Genomic DNA, 26,597 nt, shown 5'->3' with positions numbered 1-26,597 from the left:
ATATAACCACTGATTAAGTGTGAGTCAGTGAAGGAAAGTCATGTACAGGTCTTATAATAGAGTCTGTCTTTGTGTTTGTTACTCTGTCAGTGCATGCATAGATACACCGGAATAATCTATCTATCAAAATCACGTCACCCTGTTGATATTGTGAGTTCAATTATTAATTCAACAGTCCAATCTTTTAGTTAAAAGAATGGCAAAATTAATTAGAAAATGTTAATGAAATTCTAAATATTCATTGTTTTATATTAACAATTTGGATTTTTATGCAATTAGAATACAGAGCTCTTTAACAAACAGAAATTTACAATTTCAAAAGTTGATATGATTTTGGTAGCCAGCCTATAAAGATTGTGCTTTTATCTAATTTGTTCTGTTACTCGGTCAGTAAAGGTTTTACTGAACTGCATCTTGGACTAATTAATAATGACAGCCTGCATATGATTTGCTGTATTTTAATAAGGATGTCATCATATCGGGCCCTGAAATGTAGGTCATGTCTTAACAAATTCTCCTGTTAGTGATTTTACCTCATGATTTGTTTCATTTTTTTCAATTCAAAACTTAGTGAAAATGTAACTTGATAAAATTATTAAGTTCAACAAAGTCGACAGGAAAGGCAATTCAACTTTAACCAGTTTTTCTTGCACAAATTCAGTTGTTCCATTTTGAGAAGGGGATTAAAACAAGCAGATTACATTTGAGCTGTGCAGTTTGGCGCAGCACCATCATTAGGTCTCGTGTAGAAATGTATTCTCTAAAGAAGAGTTTGTTTCCCCTGGATATTTCCTCCAAATGTCATTTCTCTGTCTGAGGTAAGCTGAACTATATGTTCTCCTGCCTTTGCTTTCTACAAAGAGTTATTTTGTACAGTCAGCCTTCTCCTTAGCATTCTTGTTAATCTGTTACAGGCTTTATTGCCGAACCTCGATCATTATTGTGTCAGTCATGCCTGACAACATTTGGAATGTAAGAATTATAGTGCTCATACACTTGGAAAAGAAGCCATTTTAGTTCTTGATTGAGTGGGGAAATGGATGAAATTTGTTTAAACGGATGATAATGCTCCAGGTTAAATAAATAATGTCATGAAAGGTAGTTCTAAATTCTAGTAATAAACTTAGAAGTTTTCATTTGGATAGCAGTTTCTGATAGTCGATTTAAGGTAGTCACTAATTAGGCTGCTGAGTATTTGCTGTGATTATTCAAAGAAGAGTTTGGGAAAGGGACCTAAACCTAAGGTTTAAAGATCCCTCTTGTATGTATTCGGCCTAACAACTGCATCAGGTGCTTGGCCAGTTCAACAGCTGAGCATTCCTGAACAGTTTGATAAGCAAACATCACCCACAACGTCAATGCCTATAAAATCACCACAGCATGTTCAAATTTAGAGGTTACCTATTCTTACTTTAAAGTTGCTCAGTACAATTAAATTAAAATTTCTAGAAAAGAGTATTTCATATGATTTAAATAAATGAGCAAATAGCAAATCTTCATTAATTGAAGTACTTCTGATGTGGCAATGAATATCCCAAAATATACTTTTTTTTGCCTTTCGATAATTTGGTATGAGTAAATAATCTATAGATCTCTTGACCACCTTGTTGGTTGCAATTTTGTTCACTGAAGAAGAAACAATTTCGCTTTATCAATTTGCCTGTATATGTGGCTGAATTTTGAAAAATTTACAGAGTAGCATATAGCAATGTCCTAGATACACTATGATCGTCTTACATGGCTTTATTAATGTCACATGTATCGAGATAAAAGACTGCTTCACATGACCTCATACAGATCATTTCATCACATCCGAGCATACGAATTGTACAAGGTAAATCAGTAACAGAATGTAGGATGAACATGTTATAGTTGCAGAGAAAATGTAGCGTAGCCAATAATAAGGTGCAAGTCCATAATGAAGTAGATTGTGAGGTCAAGAATCCATCTTACCCTCCTAGGGGACCATTCAATAGACTTATTACAGTGAGATGGAAACTGCCCTTGAACCTGGTGGTATGTGCTTTCTGGCTTTTGTATCTTCAGCCTGATGAGTGGGGTGGGGGAGGAATAAGAAAGAATGTCTGGAGTAGGTGGCATCTTTGATTCTACTGGCTACTTTGCCGAGGCAGCAAAAAGTGCAGAAAGAGTCCATGGAGAGGAGGCTGCCGTTCTGAGACGGTGAGAAGTTCAATGTCACCTGGCCACCTTGAGGTATTAGTAGTTTTCTCTCAGGAGCTAATGCTAGTCGGTCCACATTTCTAGATCAGTCAGCAAATTAAAATCCTTTTTTACTAATTGGATTAAGTATTATCATAGAGCAGGGACAAAATGCTAATGCTTCAGTTTTATGAATATGATGGTTGGACGTGAGCATGCACACCGGATCTGATGATCCAGTTCAATTCTGAACCAGTTAATGGGATTTAGATTACAGAATATAAAATAGGAAAAGGTTGTAATGTAAGATATTAGAAACTAATTTTGTGAAATTTGTTTCCTTTGTACTAGACATGGAAGAAATATAATAGATAATACAATTGCAAACATAATATGAAACTTGGATAATGAAGTGATTTTAATTCATTTTAATATTACAATGGGAAAAAAAGAACTGGAACTGGTGCCTTTAGAGCAAAGAAATGCTTATTCAAGATTCGAAGTACATATGCAGTATATAACCCTGAAATTCATCTTCCCTCAGACAGCCATGAAACAAGGAAAACCATTGAACCTGTTCAAAGAAAAACATTACCCCCCCCCCACACACACACACACATGCAAAAAATAAGAAATTGCACAGACAATTAATAAAACCAGTGAAAAGCACGGAATGTAAAACACAAAATAAAGAGTCCATTTCAGCTCAGTTCTGATTCAGTCTAGTGGATTTAACAAAAATTTTGAAAATAAAAAGACATTTAATTAAAGTAATTCATGTAAGGACATTTATATGAATTACACAGCATAGAATTAAATCAAAACAAATCTATGACTCCAAGGTTCAAGAAATACTCAACAGATGAGACAGCATCTATAAAGAGAGAAATAGTAAAGTTTCAGGTCTTTGATTTGTGGTTAAAACAGCCTTTTCAATAGGTTATCTGGGATTGTTGAAGAATGGTAGGAAAAGAACAGTAAAGTGACTTTTTGTTGGTATCAGGAGCCAGCATCGATGAAGACCCAGAACCTTTCTCCTCCAGTTTCTCTGTGTCCTTCCTCTAACTTTGGTGAAAATAAAGTATAGGAAGATGTAATACAATCTGCTAAATCACTTTCAATGGTTTTACAATTTTGCACAATGCCAACATTACACTGACCATTTTGGAGCATGTCACTGTCAACATTTGTTCGGTTGTTATTTGCCATGTTTAATGACGTATGCGATCATGGTCTTTCTGTGACCGTGATTCACCAAGCTTCTCTACAGTGGCGGTTTGCCATTACCTTCTTCTGGCCAGTGTCTTTACAAGATGGGTGACCCAGCATTATCAATACTCTTCAGGGACTGTCTGACTGGCATCAGTGGTCACATAACCAGGACCCATGATATGCACCAACTGCACATATGACCATCCACCACGTACTCACATGGTTTCACGTAACCCTGATCGGGGAGCTAATCAGGTGCTACATCTTACTCAAGGGTGACCTGTAGGCTGGTGGAGGGAAGAGATGCCTTACAGCTCCTTTGGTAGAGAAGGAATGCGTTCCCACCTCACCACCCATTGACAATAACACTTTCTTGGAGATTGGAGTCCTAGAATCTTAGAGTTATGGACCACTTCGGATCAACATGTGATCAAGTTGCTTACCTGAGCTGGTCCCTTCTCTCTGCATTTGGCCTATAACCCTTTAGGCCTTTTCTACCCATGTCCCTCTCTACACATCACTTCCTGTGGCAGCCTGTTCCACATACCAACTCCCTTTGTGTGGAAAAACTTGATCCTTGGGTTTCCTTTGAAATTTTTCCCCTCTCACTTTAAATCCATGCCCTATAGTGTTAGATTCCATTACTCTAGGGAAAAAGACTGTGATCATCCACCTGAACTAATTTAATTTAATTTATTTTATGATTTAATTTGAGACAAACTTGAATGATTAAGTGCAAAGTCTGCTTTCCTTCTAACCTCCTCTCCTTTGGGAATAGGCACAATCATCTTCAGGCTCAAAACAGGGGGTCAGAGTCAAAAGTGAAACAAAAGTCCCAATTTCACTAACTTAATTGAAATTGCTGTATAGACTAAAGGGAGGACTTTAAAAGAGCTAGGCATAAAGTACTATGGAAAGGTGATTCCACAGTGTGAGTAACTGAAATAATACATTTTGGATAATGAAGAGGGCATAGAATTAAATACTGAAATAACTTGCTCTTCATTGAAAGAGTTCTTAGAGTTTGAATGTGAATATATGCAGATCTTCAAAATTTTACAACTCTAAAACAATGAAATTTGAGAATGAATCATTATATTCAAAGATTTAAATAGATCAGGGATGACCAAAAACTGGAAATTTATTTCTATTGATAACAAATGGTTATGAATTCAGTATAATTTTAGAAATGGAAAGGTAGAAGTTATGTTCCTTAATGTAGAACTATTGCATTATGTGATTATGCAAAGAGATCCCTATCACATTTCGAAGGAATTCAGAAGAAAATTTCAAAAGTATCAAATGATAAAAGAAGAGGATTGAAAAATTAATATTCCTGACTTTAAGATGCTAAGGAAGGGGAAATACCAGGGGCTGGTATGTTTATAAAAAGTCTTTTATAGCACTGGAGAATGAATCTGAAGTTGTCAAAGACAGAACGCATTTGTTTAGAACGAAACAAGTGGAAAAGAGTTAATATTACTGTTGCATATATACGTTAGACCACCAACTGATGGAAATGCAATAGAAAAGCAAATTTGTTGACAAATTCCAAAATAGCTAACTGGAAAATAGTTATTTCATAAATTTTTGAACTTCAGAATGAGCCAAGTATATTTCTAAAAGAGCCAAGATGTTTAACAATGAATAACATTGTGAGATTCAGAACACTCACAGAGTAAAGGTTCAATTAATAGTTATCTCTTTAGTAAGATGAAAAGGGAGATATCCTGGCACACATAGATTTTAAAACATGAATAGCAAGAAGACAATGAACAATATTCCATATCTCAGGAGCAACTTCCTGGCAAAGACAGACATTAACTATGAAAATCACCACTGCTTTCAATGTGCTACGACTGCCTTTGGTTGATTGTGGAAACAAGTATTTGAAGATCAAGACCTCAAATCTGGCACAAAACTCAGAATCTGTTGGGCAACTGTTATCCCTATCCTCCTATAAATCTTTAGGTGCTTGGCCAAAATACACATGCTATTCTGAGCTCTGTCATTGGAAGTCATTGCCAGGTTAACAAAGGAAAAGATTCCAGGACGGGTTCCAAGCTAGCCCAAAGGAATGTAACACCTACACTCATTCTTAATGATATCCAGCCCATGCGAGAGGAAGGGGAATTCAGGATGGCAGCGAGAGACTCGAGACATATTGGGAACACGCAGTAGGTCTGCGTTAGTAGCAGAAGGAGTACATGACTGTGGTAAACTATGTATACCTGTCTGGACACACCCCTCTGCTTACTGCTCCTGTGGCTCCTCCCACAGACCCCTGTATAAAGGCGATTGGGGGCACTGCTCCTCCCTCAGTTTTCGAGATGTCGTGCTCCCTTTACGCTGTTAACAAAAGCCTACCGCTCACTTCCAGTCTCCTAGAGTTATTGATGGTGCATCAATGACCTCACCACCTATCCTTTCAGCTGCCCCGTCGACCACAACCTGCTCCCTCTTATAGAAGAGACAGCAGCTCCCACATTGACCTGATTAGCCACTTCAGAATCGCAAAACTAGAGTGGAGGGCAGGTTCAGGTACAAGACAGACCAAGCCTCTCCTTGCAGTAGGTTTCCGGATGAGCAAGTAAAGGGATGTTTATGGCAGATATGTCCTTTTATTTAAATGTAGAGACGCCAGATTGAATGTTGCAAGTACATAGAAAGTGAAAATGGGATTGAATGTGAGACCAAAAGATAATCTTATCAAGATATATAAAATCAGAAGGGGCATAGATAATGTGAACGCACAGTCTTTTTCCCCCATGTAAAGGGCATCAGAAACTTAAGGTATAAGATGACGGGAAAGACTTAAGACAGATATAAGCAGCAACCTCTTTGTGCAGAAGGTGGTGCATATAGAGAACAAGTTAACCAGTGAAACTGGTTGAGGGGGTGCCATAACACATTTAAAAGACATTTGGTGAGATAAGTGGATGAAGAAGTAGATGGCCACATGGATAATAGAAAAAAAATGGAGGGCTATGTAGGAGGGAGGGGTTAGATCAGGGGTCGGCAACGTTTACCACTAAAAGAGCCAATATGGACCCATTTCCCACAGAAAAGAAAACACTGGGAGCCACAAAATGAAATAACACTGCATACAACGGGTTTTATTTTGCCTTTATGCTATGTATAAACAAACTATAATGTGTTGCATTTTTGAAATTGATGAACTCCTGCAGAGAAAACGAAATTACATTTCTGCATGCAACAAAAACATTTTGAACTCCGAGAAAAAGACGTTGGGTTGAAGGTTACTCCATAGTTAGCCTACCTTGGATCGAAGAATTAAAAGAAAGCGCGCACTGGCGGGTGTCAGGCATTGGCAGTGGTGATGTATATTAATAGCGATAAAAAACACGTTGTAGCGCTACACGCAGCGCTAAAATAAAGACTGCAGTCAAAGGTAACTTTATTCGAACTAAACAGCCTTGCTTTAAAGCCTCCCTCAACCCGTCCCCGTGGGCGCGGATGCTCCAAAAGACACGTACTCACAAACCCCCGTAGGCTATCTCCCTTAGTCGGAACGGTGGCTAATTGTGAGCCGGTTCGGATGTGCCAGGAAACGGTGTCTCCGCAAAGTTTTCATATTGTACAAGATCACCATAATCTTCAAATTTCGAATTACATTTCAAAAGCTAACAAACCACGGGGAGCCGCATCACAGAGATCAAAGAGTCGCATGTGGCTCTGGAGCCGCAGGTTGCCGACCTCTGGGTTAGATTGATCTTGGAGCAGGCTATAAGGTCAACACAGTGATGTGGGCCAAAGGGCCTGTACTATACTGTAATGTTCTATGTTCGAGGGACACAGGCCAAATACAACCAGCTTAGATAGGTCTGCATGGACAAGTTGGGCTAACAGGCCTGTTTCTGTGCTGTATTGCCCTGTGATTACGTAACAGACTTCCAGCTCTCCTTAGAGATGAGAGTGGAGCCAGTGGAGAACTGCATTCTCATTTGAAATATGGGAGAAGGATAAACCCAACAACTGCAGGCCACTCAGCTTAATGTCAGTGGGAAAAGAAATTTATAGTCGATTTATGAGAAAAATATTAAGTTTTCATAAATACTAGCTAGACAATGAAAGACAGCTTGTATTTATTAAAAGCTAACTTGATCAAATTCATTGATAAAATAATAAACCAGACCAATGGAAATGCTGTTATTGGCGTGGCTGTGAACTTTCAAAAGGCATTTGGAAATATACCACGTATTAGATGTGCAAACAGAATTGGATTACAGGGATTCCGGCGGCAGAGACACAAATCTGTCTGAAGGGCAGAAAATGGTAAATGGCTACCATTTAGTCACAGGGAACTGTACAGTGGTGTCTCCAAGGCTCAGTATTAGGCTCGTTTTAATCTGTTTAATAACTTTGGGACTCAAGTATAGAAAGCACGTTATGAATGTTTACATTAAGACAATAAATTTCTCAAAAAAAAATCAGGATTCAAAGTCCCTGCAGAAGAGTCTCAGTCCGAAACAACTGTTTATTAATCTCCATAGATGCTGTCTGACCTGCTGAGCTCCTCCAGCATTTGTGTGCGTTGCTTTGGATTTCTAGCAACTGCAGACGTTCTCATGTTTATCATTTGATGCTCCACTGCAAAGTCACTTCAAGGAATGCCTACCCTGAAGAACTTTAAATCTTCTCTTCAGTCCCGAAGAAGGGACTCAGCCTGAAACATTGACTGCTTACTCATTTCCATAGATGCTGCCTGACCTGCTGAGTTCCTCCAGCATCTTGTGTGGGTTGCTTTGAATTTGCAGGAAGTGGATTAGTAAAACACTCAGACAAACTCATGTGAGATTTAACACAGCACTCTGAAATCATACGTTTTTGAGGGAATTATAAGGAAAAGCAAAACAAAATAATGCAGGTTTCACAAGAATTCTGATTCAGGAAGTCTTTTTACACAGATATTTAATGTTGAAATGTCACTTAAATATATATGAAACCATTGGCTTTGTTAATGGGAATGGAGAAATAAATCCAAGATCCGTCCATATTGCTTTTCAGCATTGAAGGAGGTTATTTGGTCTATCAAACCCAGGCCACTCTTATTTTCTCCACTAACTTTCCATGTATTCTATTCTCCCTACATTCCCATCAAATCCGGCACCTACCTCCAAGGTCCCATCACTTAATTGTACACTGATAGCAATTAAGTAATCAATCAGCTTGTTTTTGTGACATGGGCAGTTGTTGGAACATCCAGAGGAAACCCACACAATCACAGGACACACAGAAGGCATTGAATGTGAGGACTGAACCTGATTCATTGACACACTGAGACGAAAGTCCTACTGACCACCCTACTGGCTATGATGCTGAGTGATGTAGCCTGTGGTTGCTGCGTGACTGGGGTCTTTCAACATCAGACACTTGATGCACCATCAATAACTCACACTGAGACGTAAGGCGAGATATCGGCTTTTATTGACTGGAAGAAGGAACCAGGAGTGAGTGTCTATCATACAATGTCTTGGAGACTGAGGCCGAGCGTCAGGCCGCAGATCTCCTTTATACAGGGGCCTGTGGGAGGAGCCACAGGAGCAGTCAGCAGGGGCGTGTCTCGACAGGCAAATAGTTCACCACAACACTCTCACTCAGGCAGCCCAGCCAGGGTTGATTAGGCCGTGGCTTGTGTCCCAGCAGCATTGGTTCACGGATCACACCTCTCAATCCATCGCCATCAAGAGGCTCACCCAGCAGCCTCTGTGACGGTCCTGGTGGCTCTTTTCTTTGTGGCCCCCGTACATTCCACCTCTATAGGCTCGCACTGCGTCCTGCACCTCTGTCTCTCGCACTGCTCTACCAGCTCCTGCTATTTGGCTTCCTTACGTTCAAACTCCTCCTCAAACCAGTCTTCCTAAGGAACTGTCAGCTCTACTATGACCACCTGATTTGAGGTTTCTGACGGAATGGCTGTGTCAGGCCTCAGCGATGAAGGTGCAATGAAGTCAAGGAACTTCAATTGCTTGCCCAGGATCATCATTCAGTTTCCAGTCAGACGTCGTGGCAAGCAAGCCTGTTAAAACGACTGCTCTGTCCAACCATTCTAGAACATTGGCTAAAGCTTAACTAAGGTATAGTTATCATGTCTAAGCAAAACGTCAGATTTGGGTAGAAATAAGTAAGTATTTATAGTAGCAAAAAGAATGTGTAATTCCCGATTTAAAGAAGGAGGTACAAGAAAAATTGAATGGGGGAATCAGAAACAAAATAAAACCTGCTGGAAGAACTTAGCAAGTCAAGTAGCAGCTGTGGATAGAAATGGGTAACTGACGGTTTGGATTGACTTCCTGCGTCAGGGCCGAATGGAGCTTGAAGCTCATGGGCCAAAGTGGTAGGAAACACGGGTACTGTGGGAGGACATTTGGCTATAGCAATGAGTCTTGATAGTAGTGAGTAGCAGGTCTCGAACCAAAAAGTCGAACTATCTCTTTGCCTTCACCGATTTAAAAATGATTGTAATTTACAAACAGAGGTACAGTATACCATGAAACCTTCACCCAAAGTGTTGTTATAATCAGGAATGTGGTGTCTGAGGGGGAGCAGATGAATTGAATCAAAAGCAAGTTTCAAGAAGAGAAGGAACCAATCAAAGGCTTTGAGGAAATGGCAGAATGGTGGGTCTAACTGGACAACCCTATCCATGTTGAGCTAAACACTTATTCATGTGTTGCATTTTATGAATCCATAATAATGGTTAAAAACAGGTGATCTGGATGGCCCCAATGTGATCCTGTTCTTAAACTGATGCTGTGGCCTCCTTTTCCATTCGGATTTCTATGATTCTGCGCAAGAAAGGCCAGCCTACAGATCTCGCTGCCTGAGAGATCATTGTCACTGGTGCTCCAGGGAAGTGCTCAGGTTGGTATAAAGTGTATCTACAGACACCTGCCTCGTATAAAGGAGGAGCATTGTTCCTCCTTAGTTACTTAACCGTCTGCTTCATCCTTTCTTGTTCCCAAACGATGTTTGGGACTTGTTATTAAACAGTTCTGCAGGGAGACATTATAACCCTCCTGCAAATCACACAGTGCAATAATTGTCATCAGAGAATGAATTCTGTGATTATTGTACGACTGGAGCACTTGTCCTCCAAGAGGACCTCAACCTTGTCGTAGGGTTTGGAGGCTTGAGTGCCTCAGTGACCAGGAGAGCTATGTTGACTGGAGTCAGAGCCTTGTGCCTTGGCTCTTCGTAGTGTCATCCATGCCAAGCAGGTCACAAGGTAGAGGTCAGATTAAGAGTGGTCCACCAGTCCTCCAGCTTTGGGGGTTCAGCTCAGGGCTAACAACCCTGACTGGTCAACAAAAAAAAATGGTTCCGGAAACATCAGTGAAGAATCCGCCTACATCTGTGTGTGAAGGTGTGGACAGACGGAGATGGAGGACCTTCATTGCTGACCTAAGCACCAGCAGCAGAACAGGAAGCAAGCAGTAAGGAGCAGGTGCCAACCAAGCCTTTCCTGGCTCAAGATTATATCACTGGATCCCTGTCATAAATTACTGTCACTGTAAATCAGTTTTACCCTCAGGTGGTCTAACTATTGGCAACAAACAAGATGTTGGAGGAACTCGGCTCATCAGGCTGAGCTGCTTCAGCATCTAACTCCATATCCCAGCATCCGCTGCCTTTTATATCTCACTGGTCTAATTACTCGGTTGGCGTGGTAGAAATGCATCTCTACCAAAGGAGGTGTAAAACGCTCCTTTGCTCCACTAGCTTGCAGGTCACCCTTGAGCAAGGTGTAGCACCTGCTTACCCTTCCCCATTCGCTCTGATCAGGGGCACGTGAAACCATGGGAGCGGGAGGTGGATGGTCATATGAGCAGCTGGTGCTTATCATAAGTCTTGATTATGTGACAACTGACGCCAGGCAGACAATATCTGAAGAGTATTGGCTGTGGTAACCTGTCTTGTAAAGACACTGCCCAGAAGAAGGCAATGGCAAACCACTCCTGTAGAAAAATTTGCCAAGAGCAATCATGGTCATGGATAGACAATGATCTCCCATGCCATGCGGCATGGGACATAATGATGATGGTGGTCTAATTATTATACCCTTAATCTACAGAACTCACAATTTTGAAAATGGAGGGCAGGTTGATCAGCCTCTGTAAAGGACTGGTTTGAATATTTTCAGTACATACCCTTAATCAAAACCAAGAAACCATTCTGTTTGGTTTGAATGAGGAATACACTTCTGAAATGTTACCTTGTCTTCTTACTCCACCTACTTTGACCAACCCATTGTGAACCCCCATCACTATCTGATTTTACTTTTTCATTTGCTTTTAATCATAACATCGTTAAGAATTTCAGCCATTGCTGACTACCCGGAGGTTTTGGGACTCTCCTGGCTTCAATGGCTCAGCTAATCATTAACACAAGAGATTCTGCTGATGCTGGAAACCCAGGGTAACACGCACAAAATTCTGGGGGATCTCCGCTGGTCAGGCAGCCTCAATGGAGGGGAATGAACAGTTGACATTTCGAGCTCAGAGCCTTCATCAGGACTGGAAAGGAAGGCAGAAGAAGTCAGAATAAGAAGGTGAGGGAGAGAAAAGAGTACACCTTTCTCACTTGTCACCTCCCAGCTACTGACTTCATTACCCCCACCCCCCCCCCCCGCCCCATCTACCTTCTTTCTCACCTAGGTTCACCTTTCACCTTGCCGGTATTCTGCTGCCCCACACCTTCATCACCCTTCCTTTCCAGTCTGAGGTCCCCCCGAAGAGGCTGCCTGACCTGCAGAGATCCTCCAGCATTCGGTGTGTGTTATTCTGGCTGAGCTAATCGCTGGTTTTACAAACTGAGCTATTTTGAAGAAGCTGAAGAACTCTGAGTCAGGCACCAGCATCTCCTGAATTGTTGTTCCTTCCTGTTTTTAAAAATAAATTCAATTGTCTAATGTCAAGGCATTGCTGTTTATATTTTAGAAGTGCATATGCTAAATTACTGTAGTGGGAGAGGGGCAGAAGAATGAGCTCCTCCAATCAAATCACTCTCCTGCTGTGGAAGAACTGGACCCTCAGGAAGAGACAAAAGGTCAGTGAGTGAACAAAGCCAACAGTCTGTATTCATTCCCACACCAATGAACAGTAGAAAGGAAATAGCACAGGGAGACTATTAATACGGGATCAAATGTTATGTAAACAAGTTCAGGGACTGAGATAGCAGATTTTCACCAAGTTCAGCTTTGCTCTTTTTACCTCAGTGCCTTGTGACATGGACTTCATTTCATTTGGACATTGGTAAGCTGGCTTCTTGCCAGCGAGCCACACCACCCAGAAACCCACTGATGTAACACAGGCTTAATCACAGAGCAATTTACAAACGAGCAATTAACCCTGCTAACCAGTATGCCTTAGGCTTGTGAGAGAAAACTGGAGATCCCGGAAGAAGCCCACGTGCACACGGGGAGAACCTAAAACCTTTCTTCCAGAGAATGTTGGAATTGAACTCTGAATCCCCGAGCTGTAATAGTGCCACCCTGACCGTTATGTTGCTGTGGCGCCCACATGGTAGCTCAGTTCTGGAATTACTGCAAATAGCTTCCATTCAGTTCTATGGTAGATGTCAGTCATCAATGACATTGCTCCACTATCAAGTTATCCATTGCTTGGATACAAAAGCTGTTTCGTTTAGTAGTGACATTCCTTCTGTACACTGGACTGGAGATGGTGGATGTAATGCAAGTGTTCACACCATTTATGAGGGACATACACAGGGCAAATGCAAGCAGGCTTTTTCCACTGAGATTGGGTGAGATTGCAACTGGAGGTCATAGGTTAAGAGTGAAAGGTGAATTATTTGAGTGGAATCCCAGGGGGAGCTTCTTCCTTCAGAGGGTGGTGTGAGTGTGGAATGAGCTGCCAGTGGAAGTGGTGGTTTCAGTATCTATTACAAAGTTTAAGAGAAGTTTGGATAAATACATGGGGTATGGAGGTGTGTGATCCAGCTGAGGTTCGATGGGACTAGAATAATAGCTTGGCATGGACTAGATGGGCCAAAGGGCCTGTTCTCTGCATAGTGCCCTATGACTCTGTCCTAGGTTTCCTCTGATACTGCAAGCCAAAATGAATATGCCTAAGACTGAGAAAAAATACAAAAGAAAGTAAAATAAGAATTTTAATTGGGTATTTAGACATAGGATGACCTGTAGACTAGACACCTAATATAAGATCAGTTAAGATGAGACTTTGGTGTGTTTATGTGTATGGTTAATGGTGCCTTTGCATGGTGATTAAGTTACTAGTCGTCTTTCTGGAGACGCTGACAGCATAACTAATTCAAATCCCACCATGACAGTAGGGAATTTAAATTCTAGGAAATAAATACATCCAAAAATATTAAATCAAGTCAAGTTTATTGTCATTTAACTGTATACATGTATACCATGTTTCTCCAATCTGCACTGTAGTATATATAACACACATTACACATAATAACTAATGAAAGTAAGGATGAATTAATACAGATACATTAAAATAGATAAACAAACTAAAGTGCATAAATTAAATATTGAAGAGTGCAGAACAGATTGACCAGCTGCACTTTGAGTGCAATGCGGCAGAGTTTAGAACCTAATGGCCTGAGGGAAGAAACTGTTTCGCATCCTGACTGTTCTTGTTTTTATGCATCGTAGAATGCATGTAGTCCTGTCTGATAGTAGAAAGTCAAAGATGATGCTGGATGAACGGGTGGGATCCTTAATAATACTGAGGACCCTGCCTACGCAGCACTCCTAACTGTCCCTGAAGGATGGTAGGGAGACCCCTATGATCCTCTCAGCCATTCTCACAGTCCATTGTAAATACTTGCATTAGCAATGGTAACCTTGAAATTATAAGATTCCCATTTTTTAAAAAAAAACTTATTTATCAAGGTCTCAGGGAAGGAAATATGCGGCCTCCCCAGTTACTTGACTCTCAATTGCAAAGTTCTACTAATGACCACCTTACTCAGACTTTCCAGAAAAAAGAACAGACATTTTTTCATCTGAGTTGCTGCGTCTTTAGTCTTTCTGATAATCAAAGTTACTGATACATATGATTCTTGAGCTGTCAATTACTAGAGGAGTTAGCTGTCTGTTGAGTAATTTCCATTGCATCAGTACCATGTACAGTCTTGCTGTCAATGGTGTGTCTTACCCAGTCAATCTTGAAGGTAGCTTTAATATAGAAGTAAAATGCCTTAATGAAGAGACATGCACAAATTGGGTAATTCATTAACTACAGCTTATCATTAACATGGTGTTCAGAATCAGGTTTAATATCATAGGCATGCGTCATGAAATTTCTTGTTATGAGGCAGCAGTAATTTCAATGCATAATAATAACTAAATTACAGAAAGAGTAAATGTAAGAAGTTAAATAAGTAGAGCAAAAAGAGAAAAAAATGTAGTGAGGTAGTTTTTATGTGTTCAATGTCCATTCAGAAGTCTGATGGCAGTGGGGAAGAAGCTGTTCCTGAATTGCTGAGTGTGTGCCTTTAGGCTCCTGTACCACCTCCTTGATGGTAGCATGTCCTGGGTGATGGGGGTTCTTAATAATGGATGCTGCCTTTCTGAGGGATCGTTCCTTGAAGATGTCTTAATGCTGGGGAGGCTAGTTCCCCTGAAGGAGCTGACTGAGTTTACAAACTTTCTGCAGCTTATTTCGATCCTATGTAGTGCCAGACTTGAATGCTCTCCATGGTACATCTATGGAAATTTGCAAGTGTTTTTGGTGACATACCAAATGTCGTCAAGATGCTAATGAAATGTAGTCTTTGTAACTGCATCAATATGTTGGGTCCAGGTTAGATCCTCAGAGATACTGACTTCCTGGAGCTTGAAATTGCTCACCTTTTTTCATTCTGATCCCTCAATGAGGACTGGCATTGCCAGTAATTAAGACAGAGGAACAATTTAATAATAGCAACTAAGGTGGACAGGAGAATAAAGGAAAAAGATACACGTCAACTATTTACACGGATAAATGGCTGGTTTGATAAACCATCTATTACTACTTCCAAACTGCCTGGGCTTGGCAAGAACAATACTGTAGCCAGTGTAAGAGTTTGTTTTAGGTCTATTAAGACAAGAAATAGTTTTATTCCTAATCCTTTATCTAGAGTTTGTCAGTACTCAAAGACAACATTGTTGACTTTTCCTTCTAGGTATCATAGTTGAATCATTTGTCCTTCTATCCCAGCTCCCAGTAATTATGAACAATCTGCTTATTGGTTCCGAAGCACACATGCTCAACGTGTAGAGTGGGTTTTAGGGTTGTGAATCCATTGCAGCATCTGAGGGGAGGTTTTGAGTTTCTCCCAACAGACATTATACCTGATGTGGTACTATGCAGAAGTCTAAGGCACATGTATATAGCTGCTGCCTTAGACTTTTGCACAGTACTGCAGTAATTTTATATAATTCATGGTACTGCTGCCACACACAAAAAAAATTTCATGACACATGTGAGTGATGATAAACCTGATTCTGATATGGGTCTCTGTTGTGGACTGAGAGAGGGAAGCAGGCAGGGAGAGGGGAATCATGATTAGGAAAAGGGGAAGAGAGAAGGAAGCACCAGAGAGAGATTCTGTAATGCTCAATAAAGCAATTGTTTTGAATCAAATGACCTTGCCTGGTGTCTCAAGGCTGTGTGTGTCTGCACTTACACCGCACTCACCCCTCTGCCCTGGCTCTCCTTCTCTGCCACCTGTCCCACAGCCCTCCTGTGGGACTCCACCCTTACCATCCCCAATGTCCTTTGTTCCCATTAGATTTAGAAGCTCTCTGCTCCACATTGACAAATACAGTACTGTGTAAAAGTCTGAGGCACTCTAGCTAAATATATGTGTCTAAAACTTTTGCACAGTACTGTACAGCCATCCTGTACACTGATAAAAGTGGTCAATGAAATGACGACATTTATAGTCATACAAAATGGGAACAGGTCTTTTAACCCAAATGGCTGATGCTGACAAAGCTGCTTCCCAAGCTTGTCCCACTTGCAGCCTTCAACTCAAATCCTTCCAAACCTTTCCTCTCTATTTAATTGTACAACTGTCTTCTAAAGGTAACACATGCAAAATGCCTGAGGAACTCAGCAGGCCAGGCAGCTTCCATGGAAAGGAGTAAACAGTCAAAATTTTGGGCTGAGACTCCTCATCAGGACTGGAAGAGAAGTCGGAGTAAGAGGTGGGAGAATGGAGGAAAACGCACAAGGTGGTGGATGATAGGGGAAACTGGAAGGGGTGCAGTAGGGAGCTGGGAAATTGATTGGTGAAAGAGATAAAGGGCTGGAGGAGGGGGAGTCTGACAGGGGAGGGTAGAAGACCATGGAAGGAAGGGAAAGAGGAGGAGCCCCAGAGAGAGATGATGGGCAGGTAAGGAGATAAGGTGAGAGAGTGAAACAGAAATGGGGAATGGTAAAGGAGAAGGGTAGGACAATTACTGGAAGTTCAAAATATCGATGTTCATGTCATCAGGTTGGAGGCTACCCAGACAGAATTGTTATTGTACACGTCTTAATTATTTCCTTTGGCAGCTCACTCCGCATACTTACCTTTTGTGTTTTAAAAAAAAATTTAAAAATTAAAAAAAGAGAAATAGTTGCCCCTCAAATTTGTATTAAATCATTCCCCTCTCATCTTAAACCTATAATCTGTAGTTCTTGATTCACCAGCCGTAGGGAAAAGATTCACCCTAGCTATGCTCCTTATGATTTTATGCAGATGAACCATTTGTAATGCATACAAATACAGATTTATGACCGAAACTTTATTTGAAACAAAAATCAGGCAGATTTTAATACCGCTATTAACTGACAGCTGATTTCTAATCTCTGACCAGCTTCGCTTCCTGGTGGAACTTGTTTGGCCTCTCTCTCTTTTCCTTGTTTTGGTTTGGCTGCGGAAATCAAATCCTCTCTACCAGCAACATGAATGTGAGTAATATTAAAGCTGATGTATGTTGTTGACTTTACCATTAAATCTGAATCACCGGCATGCACCTCAGTGTTGAAAAGGTAGAATCATTGTTTTCGAAACTCCAGACCCATAAGTTGAAAACTGAACCCAACAACATACCAGGAGAAGCTGCTGTGAGTAAAATGCTAAAACTGAATATTGCTGGCTGGAGTTCCTGTCTGTTTTTGATCTGAATAATAACTGCACACCATAAGCTGCCCTAATTCATCAATCTCTTTCCCCAAGTGGTGCATATTTCATGGACAGAGAATACCAACAATAGGGCAGGATCAGCTCTCTTGGTGTTTCAGCTGAAGCTGAATAGTTGACGTGGTTCCAAACCACTTAGTTTGACTGAAGTATTTGTGCAATCACGAGAAGCAGGGGGAAAACAGAGCTTCTTTCTTTGGACACAACACCTTTGTTTTTAATAGAATTTAAACTAATTTCAAAGAAAGAGTACTGAAATAAACTTAGAGACAACAGTCTTTTGAAATTTCTTTTCTTCCCCCCTATTTAGGCCATTTTCCCAATAAAGCAATGCCCTCTGCGGGAATGCTGCCATGGTTACAGGGAATTTTCTGTAATCTCAACAACCCCTGCTTCCAGTACCCTACTGATGGAGAATCCCCTGGTGTGGTTTCAAACTACAGAAATTCCATGTAAGTATAATTTATGGATTCATAATAATATTTACCACGTACTATGATTCATTTGAAATCTCTTAAAAACCTTAGATGGGAATAGTTTTTGGCAGTTTTAATAATATAAATGTGTGTGCCACTCAAATAACTGGAGCAAAAACACTTAGTCATTCACAGATTATTAAAAATAAAATGTAAGGCACAACATTTTGTAGCTACAGATGTTTCAGATGTCCTTTCCTCTTTTCTCCCCAGTCCTTACTTTGATCTGTCACCTTCTGGCTGTGAGTTGTAGCAGTTGTCCTTTCATGTCACAGTGATCATTTGGTGCAGAGGGATGTGTGTGTTTGGGAAACAATGAAGGGGTGAAGAGATGGTGCACGTACTTCAATTACTTTCCTCTTCCCAATGGTTCCACAAAGTTTGTTATCATCACCGACGAGTGGACTAAGTCCAGTTGTCACTTCAGCAGCAGCAACGATCAAATCTCCAGAGACACAAGAGGTTCTGCAGATGCTGGAAATTTTGAGGCACACACACAAGTGCTAGTCTTGGTGAAGGGTTTTGGCCCAAAACATTGATGGTTTAATTCCCTCATAGGTACTGCCTGACTTGCTGAGTTCCTCCAGCATTTAGTGTCCATTGCTCATGAAATCTCCAGCCTTGGGGTTATTACAGGTAACCTGATACCTCAGCAAACACGAGGAAATCTGCAGAAGCTGGAAATTCAAGCAACACACACAAAATGCTGGTGGAACGCTGCAGGCCCGAAACGTCGACTGTACTTCTTCCTATAGATGCTGCTTGGCCTGCTGCGTTCCACCAGCATTTTGTGTGTGTCGCCTGATACCTCAGCAAGTCCGATTGTGGGACTATACCAAAATATTTTTTACTCTACTGTCAGATTGATCCATTTAAATACATTAATCTTAGGATGAGGTTCAAAGGATTTATTGCTAACTTGTGCATCGATCGACATTAAATATAAGTTGGCATGGTAGTGTAGCAGTTAGCATAACACTATTAGGGTGCAAGCAACCTGGGTTCGAATCCTGCAACTGCCTGTAAGGAGCAAACATGAGGAAATCTGCAGATGCTGGAAATTCAAACAACACACACAAAATGCTGGTGGAACACAGCAGGCCAGGCAGCATCTATAAGGAGAAGCACTGTCGACATTTCAGGCCGAGACCCTTCGTCAGGACTAACTGAAAGGAGAGATACTAAGAGATTTGAAAGTAGTGGGGGGAGGGGGAAATGAAAAATGATAGGAGAAGACCGGAGGGGGTGGGATGAAGCTAAGAGCTGGAAAGGTGATTGGCGAAAGTGGTGCAGATCTGGAGATGGGGAGGATCACGGGACGGGAGGCCTCAGGAGAAAGAAAGGGGGAGGCACTAGAGGGAGATGGAGAACAGGCAGAGGGAGAGAGAAAAAAGACAACTAAATATGTCAGGGATGGGGTAAAAAGGGGAGGAGGGGCATTAACGGAAATTAGAGAAGTCAATGTTCATGCCATCAGGTTGGAGGCTACCCAGCCAGTATATAAGGTGTCGTTCCTCCAACCTGAGTTTGGAAGTTTGTATGTTCTCCTCATGACTGCATGGATGCTCCGGGCTGGAAGGGCCTGTTGCTATGATACATCTCTAAATAAAAATAAATAAATAAATATTCCCCCGTGCCACAATGCTCACTTAAAGAATCATGCATTATCCAACTTACCACAAGTACATTTGAGAGGCAGTGTAAGTCATTGTTTATTCTTTTTATATATAGTCTTTTTAAATATAGTCAAACTATATTTATTATCAAAGTACGTATGCAGTATACAGCCTTGAGATTTGTCTTTCCACAGACAGCCTCGAAACAAAGAGAACTATGGAGCGACCCTTCCATAGCGGATGGTGATGCAACCGGTTAGGATGCTTTCCACGATTGAAATTTGCGAGTGTCTTTGTCTTTGGTGACATTCCAAATCCTCCTCGAACTCTTAATGAAATATAGCCACTGTTGTGCCTTGGTAATTGCATCAAGATGTTGGGCACAGGATAGATAGAGATGTTGACACCCAGGAACTTAAAACTGCTCACCCCTTCAAATTCTGATCCCTCGATGAGGACTGGTGTGTGTTCCCCTGACTTCCCCTTCCTGAAGTCCACAGTCAATTCCTTGCTCTTTCTGATGTTGAGTGCAAGGACTCAATCAGCTGCATCCTCATTAGCACCTGAAGTTCTGCCAACAACAGTTGTATTGTTGGCAAATATATAGGTGGTGTTTGCAATGTGTCTAGCCGCACAACCGTGGGTGTAGAAAGAGTAGAGCAGTGTCTAAATGCACATCTTTGAGGTGCTCCGGTGTAGATTGCCAGGAAGGAAGAGATGTTAATTCTGATTCGCACAGACTGTGGTTTCCCAGTAAGGAAGTCAAGGATCCAGTTGCAGAGGGAGGTACAGAGGGTATGACTGCGTTGAACACTGAACTATAGTCAATAAACAGCAGCCCGACATAAGTTTTACTATTGTCCAGGTGATTACAGCCATTCATGATGTTAGGTTTCATTTGTAGGAAGTAATGGTTTGCAAACCCTGCCAGACCTGACGTGCATCTAATTCAATCTCTAATCACAATCGGAATTGTTTTCTCGCCCATAAAATAGCCTTCCATATTTTATACCTGGATTTCTTGTATAGTTCTGGATCATTGCACTTAAATGCCACAGATCTAGTCCTCGGCAAACTATGCATCTATAACTTTTGGTTTGAGTATTGCTTAGAAGTGGTCCTATATTCCAAGAAGATAGAGATAAAGGGATTCCCTAAAGGTTAACTTGCAGGTTGAATCAGTGGTAAGGTATTCAAATGCGTTGTTAACATTTATTTTGAGAGGACTAGAATATAAATGCAAGGATATAATGCTGAGGCTTTATAAGGCATTGGTCAGAGCACTTGGAGTTTTGTGAGCAGCTTTGGTCCCCTTATTGAAGAGAAGTTGTGCTGGCATTGGAAAGTCCAGAGGAGATTCACAAGTATGATCCTGGAAACAAAAGGGTTAACGTATTAAGAGCATTTGATGGCTCTGGACCTGAACCCACTGGAGTTTAAAAGAATGGGGGGGGGGGGGGGTCAAATATTGAAAGGTCTAGACAGAGCGGATGTGGAGATGATGTTTCCTTTAGTGGGGAGTCTTGGACCAGAGGGCACAGCTTCAAAAAAGAGGGATGTGTGTTTAGAACAGATGAGGAAAAATTTCTTTAGCCAGAGGGTGGTAAATCTGTAGAATTCATTACCATGGATGGTTGCGCAGGCCTTAAGGTGGGGTTGATGGGTTCTTGATTAATCAGGGAGTCCAAGGTTACGGAGAGAAGGCAAGAGAGTGTAGTTGTGAGGAATAATTAGATAGGATGGAATGGTGGAGCAGATTTGATTAACCAAATAGCCTAATTCTGCTCTAATGTCTTATAGTTTTATGGAACCTGTTCAAAGAAATAAAAACATCAAATCCCCTAATGCACAAAAAAGAACAAATGGCACAAATGAGGGAAAGGCATAGAATATAAAGTATCAAACCACAAAAATAATCAAAACGGTCCAGGAATGTTCATTTCACCTTCTCATCTAAAAGTTCTGACTCCTTTTGGAGAACAGTTTTTTCAAATTCCTCATTCCCTGGAGAGGCACATGGACAGGAGATTATGTGGCCACAGAGGGTGATGAGCTGCCTCCTGGGTGCTAGGACCAAGCATGTCTGAGTAACCACGGAAACTGCTCAAGGGAGAAGGGTGAACGGCCAGAGGTCGCTGTACACGTTAGTATAACTAACATACCTGTAGGTAGACATGGGATGACGTCCTGCAGAATGAGCATAGGGAGCTCGAGGGAAGTGATCTTCAGCTTACTGCTGGTACCATGTGTTAGTGAATTCGGGAATAGAAAGACGGGCCAGATGAATGCGTTGCTGGGGAGCTGGCATAGGGTCAATGATCTTGTTTCCAGGATGATTGTGTCTCGCCTGAGGTTGAGGCCACTTGTACATGAAGGTTGAGCTGCACTTGAACTGGAGGGGTCCAATATCCTAGAGGAGAGAGCTTGGAGGGTTATGCGCCGAATGTGGACAACTGGGACTAGCAGAGAAGATGTTGTGGTTGGTGTGGATCAGTTGAGCCGAAGGGTCTGTATCTACGCTGCATTACTCTGGAACACTGTAGCTGAGGCCCACCAGACCTCATACCTCCAACACCCTATCTTGGATTCTGTGCCCTGGAGCATTGTAGCTGAGATTGCCCATTCTCTCTGTAACCGCATAGATTTCTCCTGGATGCCTGGTTTCTTCCCAAATCCAAGAAACCTGTTGATTGGCTGCTGTAAATTGCCTCAGTGTAGGCGAATGGTTGTAGAATCAGGGGAGAGAGTGTGGGAAACAAGTGAGGGAAGTGAAGTGATGGCATTGCTCTGAAAGGCAATGGAGACTCACTGAGCTGAATGGTGAACACCTTTGTTGTCAGGAGATGCTGTACGAGAAATATATATCCAAACCTCCATATTTCCCAACCATAACAGGTAAAGTTGACTGACTTTTATTAATGTGCTAAGCATGACCCCTCCAACTGCTTGTATGGCTGAGACTGGCCAACTCTGAGTAAGCTAAGGGTCGCTGGGTGTTACCTAGATTTGCTCTTCAACACTGCTATTTCAGAATCAGGTTTAATATCATCGGCATTTGTTGTGAAATTTGCTGTTGTTTCAGCAGCAGTACATTGCAATACATAATCATGGAGAAAAATAATAGAGAATTACAGCAGGTAGGTACTGTATATATTAAATAGTTAATTTTTATTTTCACCCTACTTATTTCATTTAAAAGAAAAGTAGTGAGGTGGTGTTCATGGGTTCAATGTCAATTCAGAAATTGAATAGCAGATGGGATGAAGCAGTTCTTGAATCACTGAGTGTTGCCTTCGGGCTCCTGTACCTCCTTGCTGATGGTAGCAATGAGAAGAGGGCATGTCCTGGGTGGGATCCTAAATGATGGATGTCACCTTTTTGAGATCACTCCTTGAAGATGTCCTGGATACCAGGGGAGCGAGTGCCCATGTTGGAGTTAACTTTCTTATTTACTGCTGGCATTTAGGGAAGCAATGAAGGTCCTCCATCACAGACATAGAAGGATTCTTCATTGCTGTTTGACCAGTCAGGGTTGTTAGCCCCAAACCTGGAGAACGGGTGGACCACTTTTAGTCTGACCTCTACTCTTTGACCTTTTTGACATGGGTGACCCTATCAAGAGCTAAAGCATAACACCCTGACTCCAGCTGACATAGCTCTCTGGATAACAGAGGCACACAAGCCTGCAAGCCATAACAAGGTTGTGTTCCTCTTGAAGGATGTTGGTGCAAGGTAGCAGTTAAATATTAGTGCAGTGTGGATCTTGTGCAGAAAACCTAACGTGTTTGTATTCTTCTGGTCTTCTTTCTAGACTTTCACGTATATATGCGGATGCTCAGGAGCTGCTGGTTAATAAACCTGAAATTCATAAACTACGCGTAATCTGGGATGACGTCTGCTTTCTATCTGACTTCATGGATATTCTCAGAACCAATCCGAGGAGAGTTGCAGGCAAGAAGTTATGCCTTCATACATAAATAATATTTCAAGAACTCAGACTATAAAACAATAAGGCATAGGAGCTGAATAGGCCATTTGGCCCATCGAGTCTGCTCTGCCACTCCATCATGGCTGATTTATTATTAAGGTGTAGCAGCTGCTTAGCCCCTCACCACCCCCACCCCCCCCCCCCCAGGGTGACATGAAGCCATGGGAGCAGGTGGTGGATGGTCGTATGAGCAGCTGGTGCACATCACAGGCCCTGGTTATGTGACCATACTCTCTGAAGAGTATTGATAATGGTTAGGGCCACCCATCTTGTAAAGACACTGCCCAGAAGAAAGCAATGGCAAACCACTTGTGTAGAAAACTTTGCCAACAACAGTTATGGTCATGGAAAGATCATGATTTCCCACGTGACACGAAACGGCACATAACAAATGAAGGAATGAAAGTAAACAAAGCCTAACAAAAACCAGATAAAGTGTTATTCTGTATTTTCTTGTAACTCTTGTTGCCCCAACTAACGAAGGTCATTATCGCATCTGCCTTTTCATTACGTTATGTAGTGTACCTGCCACCTTCATAGATCTTTTCTCTTGCATGCCAAGTTCGCTCTGTCTGCCTGTTCCAGTTATGGTAAGCGTCCTTGCCACAGCAGTGCTCCCGAGGTGCATTCCCTCACGTTTCTCAGAGCGCTGGGGTGCGGTACTGGCATGGAAGGGGATTATTTCACAGTGGTCACTGTTGGAACTAGTTCCATAAACTGACACCACATAGCAGCAGACTTGCACAGCAACAGCAATACAGGGCTGCTACTGCATAATACTAGGGCCAAGTACTGAGGCGGGGGGGGGGGGTGGAGGAGAGTGGTGCCGGAACCACCAGTCTACAATTGTTCCACTGAAGGGTACAGAGGAGGTGAGGGTAGTGCTCAAGCCATCGAGGTCAGGATGAGTTATGAATGCATTATGACAGGATGAGGTCATTGCTTTGAGGTGTCGAATAAGGCAATGCACCATTAAAACCCCGAGCTAATGGGTAAGGGGGTCAAGCAATGTGTCATGAACTGCAGTAAAAGCAAGAAAGAACAGACATCTATTTTACACAGCGTCACGTTGTCAGGATATCTAAAAACATCACCTCCTTTAAACATTGTTGACGTTTAATTGCTGTTGCCAAAATGTCAGGAGGAATACCAGTATTCACAAATCAGAGAAATAGCAAGTTCATCTAATACCGATACCAGATGTCCCAAAAAAAAATTGTCTGGGAACTAGGAGAGTTTAATGATTATCTTCATGTTTTAAACCCACCGGAGTACATTGCCTAGACTCGATTCAGCCACAATTAAAAGTCAGCGTTCACTTAGAATCCCTGTAGTTACAGTCCACAAACCAAGCCAGAAATCTTGGTGTTGTGATGGACTCCGACTTAAATTTTAATTGCCTCGTTAAGACAATTACAAAGTCAATCTATTACCACCTTGAAAATATAGCAAGAGTTAAAGGGTTTATTTCTCAGCAAGATCTAGAAAAACTTGTCCATGGGTATATTTTTAGTAGGTTTGACCGCTTTAATGGCGTTTTCACAGGTCTCTGTGAAAAATCCCTCGGATGGCTGTGGCTCATTCAGAACGATGCTGCTATAGTCCTTACTAACACCAAGAAAGTAACACATATCATTCCAGTTCTCAGATCCTTAGCTGTTTCCTGTCCATCAGAGGACTGACTTTAAAATATTACTCCTGGTTTATAAGCACTGTATGGTCTAGGGCTGAAACATATCTCTGATCTCTTGCTGCATTGAGAACCTCTCTGAGCTCTCAGGTCATCTGAGGCAGGTCTGCTTAAAGTCCCCAGGGTCAAAACTAAACGGGGTAAAACTGCTTTTAGTTACTATGCTCCACATCTCTGGAATAACCTCCCAGAGGATCTGAAGTCTGCCCCAACTTGAAGCTCTTTTAAATCGAGGCTTAAAACTTTTTGCTGTAGCTTTTAATTAGAATCATCTGCACTGTAACTTCAATTTATCTATTTTTTGTATGATTTTACTCTCATATGTTGCCTGAAATTTGGTGTTTGATTTTTATATCTTGTTCTACGTAAAGCACTTTGAACTGCCTTGTGCTTGAAAGGTGCTATATAAATAAATCACTTGTTTGCTTTTACAAATCATTGATAGTAAAATGGAACCCAGGAATATACTTGTACTCAGTCTGCAGAAAGGAAAGGTGATCTTTTATGGAGAAAGTGAAGTTATGACATGATTGGTGGGGTGGAAATGCATCTCTATCTAAGGAGGTGTAAGGCACTCCTTCCCTCCTCTAGCCTGCAGGTCATCCTTGGGCGAGGTGTTGCACCTGCTTAGCCCCCTGATCAGGGTCACATGAAGCCAAGGGAGCAGATGGTGGATGGTCATTTGAGCAGCTGGTGCATATCGCAAGTCCTGGTTATGCAACCACTGACACCAGGCAGACAATCTCTGAAGAGTATTGATAATGTCTGGGGTCACCTTCGTAAAGTCACAGCCCAGAAAAAGTAATGGCAAATCACTTCTGTAAAAAAAAAAATTACGAAAAACAATCATTATCATAAGACCATGATCTTCTATGTTACACAGCGCAGCACATAGTGATGATGAGGTTGAGACAGCACATCTACAAACTCTAGTCCATCACTACTGACCAGGCAAGCCCCTCTATCCAGAGATATATACCAAGTTATACCTAAGATGTAAGAATGTTTGTCAAAGATGTGGGTCTTCAGTCATATGAAAGAACCAGAGATAATGCAAGTTTTCTTGTTAAGAGCAGAGTAGTTTCAGGAGAAATTTAATATTTTGATAAAATGTATATCCAAAATATTTTAGAGCAACTTGTGAAGTGAGTACATGCCAAACTGCTCAGGAGACCTCCTGATCAGAAAGGGTCTCGCCCGAAACATCAATGGTTTATTTTCCTCCATAGATGCTGCCTGACCTGCTAAGTTAATGTCAGAGAGTC

General features: G+C 41.6%; 1 protein-coding gene across 1 annotated transcript in view; it reads left to right on the top strand.

Moving 5' to 3' along the window:
- Positions 1-683: 683 nt before the first annotated feature.
- Positions 684-26,597, top strand: part of abca4b (ATP-binding cassette, sub-family A (ABC1), member 4b) — a 180,017-nt gene continuing 154,103 nt past the window's right edge. Inside the window, exons 1-5 of the mRNA XM_059983935.1 lie at positions 684-818; positions 12,333-12,441; positions 17,237-17,330; positions 17,873-18,014; positions 23,466-23,605. Of these exons, the coding sequence (XP_059839918.1) occupies positions 12,376-12,441; positions 17,237-17,330; positions 17,873-18,014; positions 23,466-23,605 (442 nt within the window). The 5' untranslated portion in view covers positions 684-818; positions 12,333-12,375. The remainder of the gene's footprint in view (positions 819-12,332; positions 12,442-17,236; positions 17,331-17,872; positions 18,015-23,465; positions 23,606-26,597) is intronic.

Source organism: Hypanus sabinus, chromosome 11 (genome assembly GCF_030144855.1).
Source record: "Hypanus sabinus isolate sHypSab1 chromosome 11, sHypSab1.hap1, whole genome shotgun sequence".
Taxonomy (NCBI): Eukaryota; Metazoa; Chordata; class Chondrichthyes; order Myliobatiformes; family Dasyatidae; genus Hypanus; species Hypanus sabinus.
This window is presented reverse-complemented; position numbering and strand designations above follow the sequence as displayed.